This window comes from Amia ocellicauda, chromosome 2 (genome assembly GCF_036373705.1).
Source record: "Amia ocellicauda isolate fAmiCal2 chromosome 2, fAmiCal2.hap1, whole genome shotgun sequence".
Lineage (NCBI taxonomy): Eukaryota > Metazoa > Chordata > Actinopteri > Amiiformes > Amiidae > Amia > Amia ocellicauda.
Window position 1 is genome coordinate 31284028 of NC_089851.1, and position 16709 is coordinate 31300736.

Consider the following 16709-nt stretch of genomic DNA (forward strand, 5'->3'; position numbering starts at 1 on the left):
TAATCTCCAGTAATTGACTGGTGACAGGGTTTTAAAGTTTTGAATCATTCAGGGCTTTACTGGAATCACATCTGTACTGTATGTGTTCATGCATTATTTCAATTCTTACTGAAACTATTTTTTATTAAGACAAGAGAAGAAGAGATAGTAAAGATGGGTGATATTTTTAAATATACAAATATTTTATGCTGTGTGTTTACAGTTTGTTTCAGGTGGTTTTAATAGCGATGGTAATGTTATCAGACATTAACATGTAATATGTACAAACTATTGCAATGAACAAAGTATTTAATATTAACTAATTAGATTGAGTTAGTTAGTGCATCAGAACTGAGTTATAAATCCAAATACACTGGTGCGCTGCCTAAAGTCAGTTGTGTGCTTCAGTAGATTATTTCAAATGCCACTTGTTCTTATTTCTGCTGTATGTGAACAGGTTATTAGTTGTAAAACATATAGAAAACCAAAGGGCTATGTTGTGTGACAGAATGCCTGATTTGTTCACCTTTTCTGGCCCTCTGTCAAAGCTGGCAGCCATTTATTAGCAAACATTAGTGATGTTTTTCCAAATATTTTCAATGTGTTTTTTTCAGTGAAGGATATATACCTTTCTTTTTGAAATGTGTAAGATCATGCTATTTTTAACAAGCTGTGGTAAAATATTAGGTGATGAAGAGTAGTCTATTTGAAATTATGTATTTATTTATTTTTTTCCACATATTTGTACGGGTCAGAAGAAATGCGTGTATATTCATTAACAGTAGCATTCTTGTATAGGCTAGAGGGGTAGGCTACACTCCACGTTTTACTCATTTAAAACCTGTTTAATCTTTTTTCTAACCAGTTATTTTTATAAACATTTTTATATTTTTCTTTTATTAAACTGAACTTCAATACATAATAATCTAATAATTTTAATGAAATGAGTATCAACAGCAAAAAAAAGGAAGAAATGGTTGAGAATTCCACTCTTGTCTCTGTTTTCCTGTGTTTAATTTGACGTACTGTCATTCTCAAAATTGTATAAGAATGTGGTACAGTATACACTACAGTTTATTGGATAGGGCTGACATTATTTTATGTTTTTAACTGTATACATTCCCTTAAATAAATTATGAAAGCTAAATTACACATTTTGTGGTGGACTATATCAAGCAGTATTGGTTTTGTGTTCTAAAAGCTGTGTTTGTGGTTGTGTTGACAGGTTTCTGGTCTCTCCGCTGTCCCAGTTTGCTGTAGCTGACCATGTCTCGCGCCCGCCAGCCCCCTCTGGTCACTGGCATCTCCCCCAATGAAGGGACGCCCTGGACCAAGGTCACCATCCGTGGGGAGAATCTCGGTACTGGGCCTTCTGACCTCATTGGTAAGGGGCTGACACTTCGCATCTTCATTTTTCATTTATTTAAAGTAAATTATTATTATCATTAATATTATTGTTGTTGTGATTTATAAATTACTTGTTATTAATCTATTTTATGTAGTTCATGGTGCAAAAATTGAAAGTACTCTCTACAATTACTGCTTACCCTGTTAATCTCACTATTGAGCTTTACTTGGTTGGAGATAGATTTGAAATTTAATTTTTGAGAAACGGGGAGTCTGAGCACTGCTTTTCATGTTTTGGTAAATAGCAGAGGAATGTGATCAGATTTCCCATGTGTAGCCAGCTCCCCCAGTGGATGCCTTCACATGGAGCTCACTGAAAGAGTAGTGCTTCAGGGGGCTGCTCTGCACATTTCTGATGACTTTAGAGCAGTAAAAACATTGAAGCCGTCATCACCTGCTTCTACACTGGCGATGTTGTGGCGCTGAGTGCTGTTCAAGGCATGGAACAATGCTCGGGGCAGAATGGTGCACATGGTACACTAGAAAAATAACAGGAGAGGGTCTGAAGACCAAACCGATTTATACTGGAGACATTCAGAGACGCATTTTCCTCCATAAATAAATAAAATGTGTAAGAGATCATCTGGCGGTGAATCCTTGTGCCAACTATCCTTTCATCAGAGTACTTTTTTAGTTTGTTTAATTATAAAAGTACAAGTATGTGTTTGAGTTATAAGGTGTTGCAGCCTATACTGTCATGTTCATATGGCTTTGAGATTCTGAGAATGTTTTTTGTTGTTTATATATTAAGGGTTTGCAGTGCTTCATTTTTTTCATTAACATCATGTTCTCAATACAGGAAATCTGTAGTAAAACATACATCAAATCAAAGTAATAGTTATGCATACATGCTATAATTATTCATGCTAATTAGTGATTACACATTACCTTTACTCAGACATATTGTTTTGATTCTTTAAAGTCCATCAACAAAAATACACTGTGATACACTTCTGTTTTTCATATGATCCTATCTCGATCTTTTAATAATCCCTACTCTGCTGTAATACTCAACCGCAAAAAACGAAGACGCATTCTCTACAGCGAGCAGGATGATTTTACGGGTCAGATACATGACCTCGAACCTTGTCCTTATTTCTGAAGATATTAAATGATTCTGGCTGTTCGTGGCATGTGTAGCATATATTAAAACATTGCCAAACCACCCACTAATATACACAGCCCAGGGAATTTCAAGAAAGATCTTTCAAAGACATTTTCTTGCAAATTTATACTAAATGACTGTTTATAAAACCCCCTGGTCATGAATCATTTAACATCTATGGAGAAGGTCATACAGGGCTATCCATTCACACAGGTCGATGTTTTATTTGGAGTAGGCTGTTTTTGTAGCCCATGAAGTATTAATGAAAAATCCTCTGCTGATTACATGCAGAGAGTCTCCTAATCGGTTTTAGCTCTGACACATAACACACTTATTGAAAAGATTGTTGCACTTGTAACTGAAGGTGTATTTAAAGCCATAAAAACATTATTTTAAGATGGATTTGGCAAAGAGATGTGGCTGAGTGGTATGTAATGGGAGTGGCAAGTCTGCCAAACTCATCTCTTAGGCAATACCTGAAACCTCGCAGGCCTTCAAGTTCTTGAATTAAAGTGTAATTTTGAGGGGGAGGGGAAACAAAATACCTTTTGGGAGCATTCCACCAAAATTGTGCGTTTTGAAAACGGCTTAACAGATGTTTTGCAATTTTCATGGCAGAAATAAAATCCACAGTTCAAATGAAGCAGTTTTTGACAGTAGATATTTTGTTGAACTGAGGAAGAGAATTCATATAAACAATTATATTTCTTCTATGAGTGAAACAAAACCAATCTAACAAGTAAATGCAAATTACATGGTATACAACTCTGGTCACATGTACATGTTCTGGTCCCTTATTTTAATTTGTATTTGAGTACAACTGAAAATGCATAATACTTGTTGCAACAGTTTGAGAATTTAAATGTATTATTTTCTTTCTCCTGACAATTGATTAAGACTGGTTAGATATGTGCTTGATTCACAGTGTTCTTCCCATTCCCTGACTTAGGTTACATTGCCCCTTGGAGGAAAGACAAAGCTACAATTGCCTGGCAATAGGCCTCCAAGGGCGCTCATCTGAGAGAAAGTTTAGGCTTTCAAGATAGTGGTTTTGAACCCACTAACTGGCAGCAGTTTCCATCATGGACTTGCTTTTTCTAAGCTGTTGCTGGCAATACGAAAGAGGAGGTGAAAAATGGTCTTGAAGCTTTTCATGAGATTGTGTAGAATTCAGTACTGCCCAGTGATTGTGGGGTTGCTGTGTTGAGATGTTTTGAAGATCACTTACAAATTGGGGTGCAATAAATAAAATATATTTGACTTGACCATAATAGCGTACTTCTGAATTTGGTATGTGATGGCCAAGTACTGCTTGTAGTGCTTAATAGACGGGACTTTCTTTGGGATTTTTCAACAGGTAGGTCAACACAAGTGCTCCAAAACTAACTGCTTGTCCACTCCTGTGTTTTTCGCAGGTCTGTCTATTTGTGGGCATAACTGCCTGTTGACCGCAGAGTGGATGTCTGCCAGCAAGATAGTGTGTCGAGTTGGACCAGCTAAGAATGACAAGGGAGACATCATTGTTACGACCAGGTCAGGGGGGGGAGGCACCTCAACCGTCTCCTTCAAACTTCTCAAACATGAAAAAATAGGTAAGTCTTATGAATATATTTATCTACACATCCTGCAACTTCCAAGTGAAAAAGTATTTTAGAAATAAGTCGAAAATGTATCCTACAAAGCTATTTCGGTTTGTATTTTTAATAAGTGTCCATCCCCCTTGTAATAGCAGGTTAGCTCAGGTATAAGCAATCGCCTTCAAAATCACCTCCACCTGTGCTTAAATTGTAGTGATTCACATGATTTCAGAATAAAATCAGCAGTTGCTGTAGGTTCCCTCTGTTGGACAGTGTATTTCAAAGCACAGACTCATACTTGAGCACCAAGGAGCTTTCAAAAGAACTCCAGGACAAGGCTGTAGAAAGGCACAGATCGGGGGATGGGTTGTAAAAGAAATATCAAAGGCCTCGTTGAAAATTCCTTGGAGCACGGTCAAGACTGTTATTAAGAAGTGGAAGGTAAATGGCACCTCCAAGACCCTTCCTAGATCAGGCTGTCCCTCCAAACTGGATGACCGAGCAACAAAGAGACTGATCAGAGAGGCTAATAAGAGGTCAATGGGAGCTTTGCAAGAGCTACAGGATTTTATGGTCAAGATGTCCCAAGCACTCTGGCCTGCATGGGTACTCAAGACTGCCCATATTGCTTCCCGTTTGAAATATGCAAAAAAAAAAAAAAAAAAGAGATTCTGTAGCCATGTGTCAGAATGCGTCTGTCTGTCTTTCTATCCATCTATTAAATCTGGTGTCCTATGGATTTGTTCAAATCAGCCTTAGAGCAGCTGTGGAAAGCCAGCTGCTAATAATACAATACAATAACAGCAAAACTATACATTTTTGTTCTTGTTAGCTTTGCATTCCTACAGTAAGCTGCTACTTTTTTTTAAAACAAATCCTAGCATGGGGAAGAAATTGGCTGTTTCTCTGCCCCATGGGAAAGTGTTCTTTCAGTAATCCTAAAACGAACAGGATAAGGGGCTCCTAGGAGGCTTTTTCAAAGATTCTGTCCAGAGTTCAAAATAACCTCCAATGGAAAGCCTGAATAGGGTTGTACTGCTTACCAGTTGTAGCTGAACATGGGATGGCAAACCTTAAATTCAGTCTAGGTGGCTGTGCAACATCTGCTCCTGAAGCTGTTTATGTGGCACCAGGACTGTGTGGTATTCACTGGATGCTGCGTCTGTCCTCCAGCTGACACACAAGCTCCAATGTTTCCATTCTTGATTACAGAAAAGAAAAAAGCAATCATTCTGGTGTCTTGGCACATGCTTTTATTTTATTTTATTTCCTCTAGGCCCATCTGTGAGCACGGTGGTGAGTCAGACTGGATATCAACTGACAATTCCCGAATGGTTAGAAAAGAGGAAATATTGCTGATTCTGATTTTGATTTTTTTCTAGTAGTTGCTGCAATGGAAATGGAAATGTTACTCTATAAGAGATGTACTGCACTTCAGCCCTTAGTTTGGGTTCAAAGACTTGCATTGATAAACGGTTGGATCGCACACATCATATGCTTTATGCTCCAGACTATGACGTGCTTCATTTTCTGTGCAGGCATCCTGGACCAGTCTGCAGTGTGGGTGGATGAGATGAATTACTATGACATGCGCACGGACAGAAACAAAGGGATTTCTCCACTGTCCCTGCGGCCAGCCAACCCCCTTGGAATTGACATTGACAAGTAGGTAAACTCCAGCGGCTCTGGTGTTCTTACAGCAGGATTCCAGTGCTTGATTGTTTCCAGCAGGTCTGGATTAAGGCAAATTAAGAGCTCGAAAGGAGAGACATAATGAGGGGATGGCAAAGAGTTGGCCGCACGGTTCCAGGCTCCCTCTCAGAGCAGGCAGTCAAAGAAGGAAACTGCAACTTGGAGAGACCATATGCAATGGATTAATTGCACTCATTTTTCTGCGCACACTGCCTCGTCTGTCAGTTAGCTATGTAAACATGAGCAAATTACATTGTCTTCTGAAATATGTCAGGGTTACAGTTTTGCATTGGTATGTTTTTTTTTTTTTTTCTCGATCCCTTTCTCAAGAGTTTTTCTTCTGGAGATTTTATAATCGCCAAGTTGCACACTGCCTGTTGAATGGGGACTTGTCTGTGTTAAGTGCATATGGAACTGCAGGCGTGCATATGCTTATTCGTTGTAATATACTAGCAAAAGCCCTGCAAAGCTGAGGTGCGCTTTGAAGTGTCACTGGAAGGAACATTCATTGAATCATAATTAATCATATATTCAGACTTTCCCTTTTTCTTTTTTTCCCCTTATTTTTTCTGTACAAAGCTGACATCAGTGTGTGAACTGAAACATTAACTTCAGTTATACTAACATTTTGTTCAACCTGAAAGGTATTTTTTTACATCCTGGTCAGGCTGCTTTCATTGTAGGGTGTGTGCCGGGCATCTGTGTGGGTGTGGCTGGTGGAGGTCAAGTGAAAAGCTGGACTGATCTCTTCAAACTCTGGAATGGACAATTTATTATTTAAACACAAAAGAGTATTTTTAGCTATAAGGATAGTGTATTCAAACTGTGCTTCAATATTCCTGAGAGTAAAAGTGATAACTTAATCATTAGAAGGTGTTGTGACCATCGTCTTCTTTGCTCATTCTGCTATATTTGTATTTGACCAGGTTTCAGAGCAAAAGTAGTTTCAGATTTACCAAAAAAATAAGAAAAAAACATCTCTCTCCTGCCATCACAAAAGAGCACAGTGTCTTCTCTACTGGAGAGGCATGTGTGAAATCTGCCCGACTGCTGTTTGCCAATTCCAGTTGCACAGTACAACCAGTCAATGAACTGTGTGGCTAGATGTGGAAAAACTTAGTGTGTGAATTGGAAAGTTTTGTGTGTGTGTGTGTGTGTGAGTGTAATAAATTCATAAGAACTGTTAATCACCCTCCACATCTCAACGTTTGGTTACCTAATTAGGGTTTTGAAACTGATTAATTGAAACTGAATCATGAGATAGAGTGGCTAAGCCAGAGAGGGTGCTTGAAATTGTATCCTCATGATTTCTGATGATAAATTGCCTAATTGAAGTGGTAGAAACACCCTCAGAATTAGATGAGTCAGCAACTGTAATTGCAATACCGATGTTTATGGAACATTTCTGCACTGTTGACACAGAGAATGGTAAAAATCTGTGGATCCTTGCCCAGCCCTCATAAATCTGCAGAGAACACCTAAATTTGATATACGTTTTATAAATAAAATAGTCAATAGGATCCAGTTATTAGTATACACACTTTTAGGTACTTTTTTTTTTTTTTTTGCCTAACAAACTAAACATTATTAATACAAGAAAATTATATGATGTTTGTCACTTGATCTTTTATGTTTTTCAGCAGTTTCTCAATGTTTGTAATATACTTATTTTTGTTATTTCATAGTAATTGGTGCATTTTAAAAGGGGTGAAAATGTGTATGTTAGTAGTACTTCACTATAATGAAAGAACACAGTGCAATAGTGCAATATTGTTTCATGGTGTTGTAATAAACACAGTTCAGGGCTGCTGCTCTGTAACTACTTCCAACATTTTCACGACTGTATAACTATATAAAATTTGTGCTCGTTAATTGAATCGTTAGCAAAATCTGAGATAAATGTAATTATTTATGTATCTTTTGCTCGTCAAACTGTAAGGATTTTTTAATTATATTTTATACATAACACGCAAAAAATGCATACATCTAACAGACTTTTAAATTTAAACAAATGGATTAGATTTAACTTTTTCCCTTAATGACGCATACTAGAGAGTGCAAACAAGCGTGAAACCCTTCAGTGTTAAAACCACATTTTATTTCACTTGAAATGTTTCCTTTCACAAGGAAAAACCTTTAAAAATTACTCTCTCTTTGATTTATTGCCAGTTATGTAAATTAATAAATTAAACCAGCGGGAGAGTTGCCTAAAACTACAAGGCTTTTTTTTGTGTGTGTGCAGAAACCACATACTACGAAGTGTTGCGTGTCAGTGCAAAGTAAAAGATTTCATGGCACTCTTCTATTGCTTAACAGCATAAATAACACAAGTGGCCCTTGACAGTACTGCTTCCTGAATTCTCTACCTGTGTTAACTAATCATTAAGAAGGGAGAATGAATTACTGAAATAATAATTTGAAATGTATATACACAAACAAAATATTAGTTAACATTTCAGGTCCTCTGAAAATATTTTATTTTGTGAATGTGTAAATTTAATAATACAGTATTGACTGACTAATCTCAGAAATACCATTTTCATGAATGTAAAACCTGGCCTTAACTTTTTAGGAAATGAAAGGTTTAACTGTTAAATTGTCTGATACATTTGTATTGTTTTTTTTTTTATCATACATGTCTTGTGGAGTAAAAAATAGAAATAATAATAATAATTTCTAATAATTGACAGTCAAGAAATTGCCGTTTGCCATTGTAACATAGATGGAATATAACAAGAAAACAAACAATAGTTGAGATAGTTGCCAATTACATATTTTAACTGTTCTCCTTGTTAATTGATTTAAAATGCAGAATACTGGGGGAAGGATTTTTTTTTTTGGCTTTGCGATTAATATCATGAATCAACTATAATCTGACATTCTTTAAAGACTTCCCTGTATATTACCCACATCTTATTGAAGTCTGTTATTTGTTTAAGCAATTTATATTTATTTTATGAATAAATAGTAGTAAATCTCTTTCAACCACAAAGCAAAAAGGGAACTTTGATTAAAAAAGAATATATATATATGTTATACATTTGACTTGTTAATGTTTATTTCCTTATTTATGATAAAACATGTAATGGTGGTACGTGTATACCTTCCTATAGCCTCCCCAAGATGTTTCTGCTTGCTTCGATCTGCAGCTTCTCTTTTCCATGTCATGCCTGCAAAGTGTATGATTTCGTCATTTCCACTCTCAATTGTCACATATTTTTGTTTGTTCTCGGATCCAGTCATTTATTTTCCTATCTCTTCTTGTGATTCCTAGCTGACATCTTTCCATGCTCCTTTGTGTCCTCAACAGTTTTTTCTATCATTTTTGTTTATATGTGTGTGTATATACACACACGGAGAGAGAGAGAGACACATATATCTGTGTGTGCGCATAAAATAACTGTACAAAGTGGATAACATTAACATTGTTTGATGCTCCTTAGACAACAATTCTTGCTCATCTTTTAAGATCCTTTTATACTTTACCTCCTTCGGAATCATTTAGAAAGTCAAATCCCAAGTAAGCTTTATAACTTCGCTGCAAGCGTGTGATTTGACCTGAAATGTGACCTTCAGCAGATGAGTGAACTTAATTTAGTGCGCCGTGAGGAACAAAGTGAACTAGAGTGAATACACTCACGTTTGATAACATCCATTTGTTTTTCACTAAGGGGAAGTACAATTCCCAGTGATAAAACAAATTAAATCTCATTACTTGTCTAAGTTTAAATAAATTAAAACATAAATTCACACGTACACCAGTACGGTTCAGACAGCTATATGATGAACAGTAGTCTAGGGACCAGGTCAAAAAGTTGGTTTGCATTCTGCATGGGTCATTACCACAGATCAAACTACTTGAGCTCATGAAAATGAAGCCCTGCGTGTAAATACTGTGTTGGGTGGTTCTAATGAACTGGCACACTGGCACTTCTTCCCACGGTGAAGGCCGATTCAGAACCAGCGCAGCCGACTTGTCATGCACTGCCCCCTTCAGGTGGTATTTATAATGCATGCAGTTTTCAAACTGTCCCTGCAGAGACTTTTGTGGATTTTATTCCAGCTAACCTTTAAATTGTTAATCCATTCTAATTATTGGACTAGCTGATCAAATGTAACACGTTTAGTTGATTATATTTATAATTTTTTTCTTTTTAATTAAACCTTGATTCTAGTTTATGTCTACATAATGATAATGAAGGTAATGAGGATTGTCACTGCTGAAAATGTATTAAAAAACTAAAACAGCAACACCAGAAATCATCTTCATCAGCATAAAAAAATAAATTAAAGCACTGACTTATTGATGTATTCATGCTTCAGTCATAGCTGCTTTGTGTTTGTCTCGGGGTGGCCGTCAGCTTGAAAACTTTAACTTAAATTATGTTGGTTTGGTTGTTACCTCCATGTGATTAACTGCACCACATTTGCGTTATGTATACAATAATTTAGGAGGGAAACCCTTTTTGTACAGAATAAAATTTCAGTTCAGTCCTATTGGAACATTTTTACTTATAATTTTTTCCTTGCTCTAACGAGCACAAACATTTTATTTAATGGGACTTTTTGCTTTGGTTTGGTTTTGTTAAGTTTTGTTGGATTGATGGATGTTCTTTCTCTCTCTGAAACAAACAGTGATTTACATGTGGTTGGCATTAGCTCTATTTTGATGCCTCTTAAGTACTGTGAAATAACAGCTATGGCTTGCTTTCCTCTGTGCAAATCTGTGTTAATGCATCTTGTTCCCAATAACTAAAAATATTTATGCCTTGAATCATCTAATGCAGTTTTAGCAATAAACCACAAAGGACTTGGCCTAGTAATGGTGTTTAGTGCTTTAGACTTGAGCCAGATGGAAGTGATGTTTTCATCCAGGGTTTAGTTGATGGGTGATGGGTGTGCCATCTATCATCTTTTACAGGCATGTGTACCTGTGTGGCTTACATCAAGTTTAGCCCTTTTTTTCTAACCTCATCCTGCTGGACAGTCATTTGTCAGGGGGAGGTCACTAAAGTATACACATTTGGGCAGGCAAGGTAAATCTGGTTAGTTTAACAAAAGTACTGAAGTTTACGAGGAATTTGAAATCGCACTTTGTTTTGCTTAGCTTTCAAAACATCTCCTTTGGGCTTTCCAACTAAAGTAATAAAATTCACAGACGCACACTTTAACATTCATGACTCATTCAAAATGTGAGACGCACATTACAGAAATGATGATTTAACTTTTCAGTATTATGGGTGAGGTGATCACATTTCAATATGCATTACATATAGGTACAGTAACTTGATTACTGTATCCTGAACAGGACAATTTTGCTATGTCATTGTGCTGAATGCAAATATTAAGAGGACTTCAGGTGTGAAACAATGTTGTACAAGTTCTGCAAGCTTTGTTTCCCTAAAATGCAGTTTGTTTGTAATTCAGACCATCAAAAAAGCCACTAATAATTTTCGACTATTAGTATATTTTATTGATCGATTGGATTTTTTGTCTTATGCGACTATCATTTAAAAGGAACCTGAAACAAGAAGTATGCCCGCCCCTATGTATAATCACTGTATAATCTTATTTCTGTTACACAATGCAGTCAGTGTGCAGAATACATTAAATAAGGTTATGCAGCTCGACACAACGGCAGGTCTGCATTGACAGATCGAAATCATTGGGAACGAGAGGTCACGCTGATAATGAGAGGGTGGTTTGTTTGTAAGAGGTTGGAGGCATCAGTCACCCCTTCACAGAAAGTGTCTCAAGGGGAATATAGTTTACATAATACTGAAATGTAGCTCTTAAGAGGTAATGAGTTAAAGCTCTTTATCTTCTTGTTGAGTAGGACCTCTTCAAGTTTTTAAAGACCCTTTTTTCTCCAAGGGTTTATGGAAAGTAAAACAAAAACAGATAATTGAACAAGTTCTATATTTTAGTGTTTTAAGATGTTTAGATATTTTAAGATTTTAAGGGTAACTGGAGGCTAATGATTCATTTTGTTTTCTGGTTGTTTTGTGTATTATTTATGGGATTTATATCAGTCTTAGAAATGTAAGAGAGAGACCACTTTTATAATTGTTCATTGACGGTTCAGTACAATTTTTCTAAAAATGTTGAAATGGAAATAAATACACAAGTAACGTATTATATGTACAAATATTTGAAGATTTTAATTATTTACAGACATTTCACTTTGGAAATGCGGACTACTTTAATTAAAAAATCAAATAACCCACAGAAAAAGAAGATACTTTCTGTAAATGAAGTTAAAGACAAATACCCATGGCTTAATAACGTAATCACTTTGCTGAAGGTAATTTAAATGGGTGAATGTTTTCAGCCTTGTTCTTGGCAGTGCTGTTCTTCAAATATAAGAAAAGAGCCTGTATAGGCAGATTTGAGATGGAATATTTATTTGTAAAATAATTTGATATTGTTTTCTGTTACGCAGACAAAACAAATATAAAATATCACTTTGTTTTTCAGGGGAAAAGTCCCTCAGAAGGACCTGGAGAGTTTGTTTCCCTCAATGAGTGGCGATTTCACCAGTGAAAACTTCTCGGCCACCTGGTACCTCATTGAGAATCATTCTGCTACGAGGTGAGTTTTATTTCTTCTATTGATACTTTTAAATGAAAATTCTAAATTTCTATCCTTTTAATCTCTTATTAAATGAATAAAAGCACCAAACCAGGTATTGGGTTGTTTATGTCCACCTAATAAGTCGATATACATTTTGGGCCTATATCTGCTTTCAGTCACAAAGGGCAGTAGTTCTGGAGTGATATTAATGCATATATAGAGTGTCAGCACTTCTAATATGTTTATAGATCCCTGAAAATATATATGACATTACACCTGATAACTGGGAACTTGTTTATTGTTCAATTTCATTAAAACTCCCCTGATGTATTTTGGCATTACTGAAAAGCTTCTTTCTAAAGACATTGATGAGGAAGCTGTCGGATAAACTGCTGTCTTATAAGATGAACAGCAGCCCAGTGTGTACTTTGGGAAAGGTATTTGTGCTCTATACAAAACGGACAAAGTGGACTTGTACAATGTATTGGTTCCACCGTGTGTGTCAATATTTCCTTCTTTATGACTGGCTCAATCAGAAATCCAAGCTGTAAGGCACTGCATGGAGCCCAGTCTCCTGTGTTCTTCATCTTGTATAATCTTTAGCTTGGTAATGGATACAATTTCTCTTGTATTGTAACTGCATTGTTATTATTTGACTGTATCATTATAGGCTGTGTCATGCTAAAACTATTTTACCCTTCTCCTGCCGTCCCTTTTTTGTGATGTTACAACACCCTAATTTTACTTACAGCAGTTCATTTTGTGTATAGTCAGGACTTTCTCATATCTTTCATTCAGCTGCTTTCGGCCAACCCAAAGTGATTAAGCTTCTTCCAGAAAATGGACCCAGAGACAATGTTTTCAGTCAGTTTTTCTCACCATCCTTGCCTTGAAACCGGGCTCTGATTGTTCACGGGAGGACAAAAAGAGGTTTCAATAAGCTGTACTTAACACCACTGAACTCTGTCACATTAATACCACCCTCTTCTATTTTGAGGGCAGAGCACTTCTTTCGTTTCCCTACACTTTATTTAACCCAGATAACAGGAACCATGAATATTGGTAGCTCCAATGTTTTGGTTAACGTATGTGTGTTTTTTCCTTGGAGGAAACTCTGATTTGGGCCCAAAATGACTTTCCTGACAGAACATCATGACAAGTATAAACAAATAATGAGGGTTTCAGGCTTGTCCGCCAGGTAACAGGAAACTGCAGTCACATTTATTGCCTGACTGACCATAAAACAAAAACAATGTATTGGCAGTTGACAGATGGTGAATGAAGGTTTGGTTTAGAAAAATACAGACGGGCTAAATATTATTATTATTATTATTATTATTATTATTTCGTTTTTTCTTTAATGTATTCTCTGTTTTGCGAAACGATTCTTTAATGGGCTAGAAATGCGGTGTACTTCCGTTTATGAAGTGTGTGGCACAATATTTATTAAGTGCTTTTGTCAGTTATTATTCTTCCCTGACCTGAAAATTACAGCCAGATATACATTGTTACAAGCAGCTATTTTCAAATCCTGTGTTAAGTGACATTTGTTTTTCATTTCAGGACTATACATATTGTAAAATTTGAATCAATTTTAAAATGACTCTTTATTCTCTATTTTTATAAAGACGTATTCTCAGAACTGTCAAGTGTCTGCAGCTCAGATTGTAATCTTCCCAACACAATTGTAGCTTTTAAGGTTGTAATGTCAGATTGTAACTTTCAGTTCAGTCTTGTTTAAGATGTTTTTGATGCACATGAATTGTGATATCTTGCTGGTTGGAGAGCAGGGCTTCAACCTGTTTGAAAACAGTCAATTAATTAAACCATTTTTTATGATATTTTGTTAATATTATTTTAATAGTGTCAGTCATAAAAAGACCTAGGCTTTACAAAACTTGATTCTTTCACATTGAAAGAGCTGTATTTTGGGAATATCTGTTAGGTTTCATTCGCATATGGTCTGACAATTGTCATTAATCATTACATTGGCCCTCCTTTTGCAAATTGCAGTGCTCTGTTACAGATCTTAAACCTAGAAGTAGCTGATAGTGTCGAGAAAATTCAAAGGAAATCCCTCCTCCTCAAGTCATGGGACAATCCTCTCTCCTCTCGTAATTGATGTGTTCCAGGGGCCATATGCTACAGAGGATGTTTTTTTTGTGAAGGGCACCATGACCACAAAAAAATACAATAGTGTAATTAAACACAACAAAATACCGTACAGCCAGCACTGATGGACTTGAATAGTGTAGGTCTGTAAAATCAAATCCTTTGTGCATGATTTTCCAAATATGGTCAAAGATTTACTGATAACTAAAGGTAGTAGCCTATGTATCATTATTAGAGTTATTGTAACATACTTACAGCTTAGATTCTCACTCAGAATGGTTAAAAAAGTGAGCTATTTTAGAGAGATGCTAAATGTCATTAATTTACTTCAAACTGCTGACTTATGAGTAAATCATTTACCAACTTTGGAAAATCAGGTCCTTTGTGTCTGTGAGATATAAAAGCACTCCACAGCGGTGTTATGTACATCAATATGGATCACAGTGTTCTCAGTGGAAGAAGACAAATACTCCACCTTGCTGGCTGAAGAATGATTAGTATCTTTTGATGCACAGCCTGTTTCTGTGGACTGAGTTCAGCTGTTAGGTTTTTGGTTAAGTGATCAGTTTCCTGCACTTAAAGAATCAAAGTGTTATGCGTCACCTTGAACCCATTCGTCTGTTTGTTTCTGTGATTGAATAGTCAACTGAAAGGTTCTAAAATAACTTGTTCTTCTCTTTTAGCTTTGATCAGCTGCGAATTGCAGCTAATAACCTAAGGAAACAGGCAAACAAGAAGAATGAGGGCAGCCTGGCCTATGTGAAAGGAGGCCTCAGCACCTTCTTTGAAGCACAGGATGCCCTGGCAGGTAAAACTGCATCTGAAAATGTCCAGTACTCAGCCATTCTGTTGTGCAGGGAGTCTTCCTCTTAGTGTTGCCCATCCAAGAATATAGGAGGTGAAAGAAAAGTGAAGTTTTATTGCAAAATAATGCCAAATCAAAACTTTTACCTACATAAGTAGTACTACAGGTTTATACTTTGCGATTAGCTTGTAGGTAACATTTGTGATGTAGTCTATGCTGAAATGTGTTAACATTATTTGTTGTAAAAGAAGGATGACCGCTAGCTGTGCATTCAACTTTAAATACATGTCCAATCAAACTGAAGGCAAAAAAATGTGTTCATAGATAATTTAAACAAAAATTATGTGGAAAAATAATTTGTTTAGCAAATAATTGCATTGTTATCATCAGACCTATTTTGCTTGTGTATGGGTTTGGGGACATAAAGGGATGTGATTGTGCTACCTTTTCCAAATTGCATTTCTCATCATGAAAGAGGCAAGACTTAAACTTTTTTTATCCAAAATATACTTTGATATCATTTTTAGTTTGTTTTTGTTGGTCTTTTGTTTTTCTGTTACAAAGCCTAAAAATCTAAATGTGCCTGAGTGTCTCTGTGTTTAAAAGGTTCTTCAGTTAGTATCTTGTCATTGTGAATTACATACAGCGGCGATTTTAAAGTAAACCCTTGTATGTCAGGGTGGCAAGGAACTGGCAAGAATAAGCTGTACATTGCTTCATGTTTATTTGAGCTGCACTAATAAGGTCAAGACAAACAGTTATTGCAAATGCTGTTCTAATTAGGGACATTATTCCTTTTAGGCAGTGTATTTCCATGTCACCTGAAGGATATAAACCCTTTTTTGGCGAGCAGTTTTCATGTTGAAAGGTTTTGATTTACACATGGCATTATGCTTTTAACTTGCCTGATTAAAGAGAATCATTAGTGAGGTTTTAAGGAAAGTGTGATTCTGTGTCATGAATTGCATTAGTATGATCTTAGCCAACTAAAACTGACCTTATTTTTTTACCAGCATGCTATTGGCTCAATTCAGCCAATGTAAATTTAAAGTCTTAAGACATGGCTTTATTGTATATTGCCTTGAGAAAACCTTACCACGTTTCATTCATATTTGTAGACACCACAATTTATTTTCTCACACACTCATTCTTCAATCCGAGAGTTAGGTAGTATACTGACATGTCTTTTTGCCAGGTAGCTAAGATCAACTGTTATTTTTGATGATGATTTTTTCTGTTTATATCAAACTTAGTATTTGTCCTTATTATACATAAATGTATATATTTTTAATGCCAGAATTATTATTATTATTATTATTATTAAATGTTTGCATGTAAATTGAGCACAAAGTTATGTTATCATTGTTAACTGGAAGTCCAAATAAATATAGCCGGAAAATGACAGTCTGCCAGGGAATTAACAATAACAGGTTTAATATGTCTATCTGAACAATGAGGC

At 36.0% G+C, this 16709-nt stretch overlaps 1 protein-coding gene across 3 annotated transcripts in view; it reads left to right on the forward strand.

The window, feature by feature from the left end:
- exoc2 (exocyst complex component 2) overlaps nucleotides 1-16709 on the forward strand; it is a 109388-nt gene that overhangs the window by 16577 nt on the left and 76102 nt on the right. For all 3 annotated transcript variants that reach the window (XM_066722752.1, XM_066722770.1, XM_066722760.1), the window contains exons 2-6: nucleotides 1205-1363; nucleotides 3907-4083; nucleotides 5607-5733; nucleotides 12238-12351; nucleotides 15129-15253. In XM_066722752.1, coding sequence (XP_066578849.1) covers nucleotides 1246-1363; nucleotides 3907-4083; nucleotides 5607-5733; nucleotides 12238-12351; nucleotides 15129-15253 — 661 coding nt within the window. In that variant the 5' untranslated portion in view covers nucleotides 1205-1245. The remainder of the gene's footprint in view (nucleotides 1-1204; nucleotides 1364-3906; nucleotides 4084-5606; nucleotides 5734-12237; nucleotides 12352-15128; nucleotides 15254-16709) is intronic.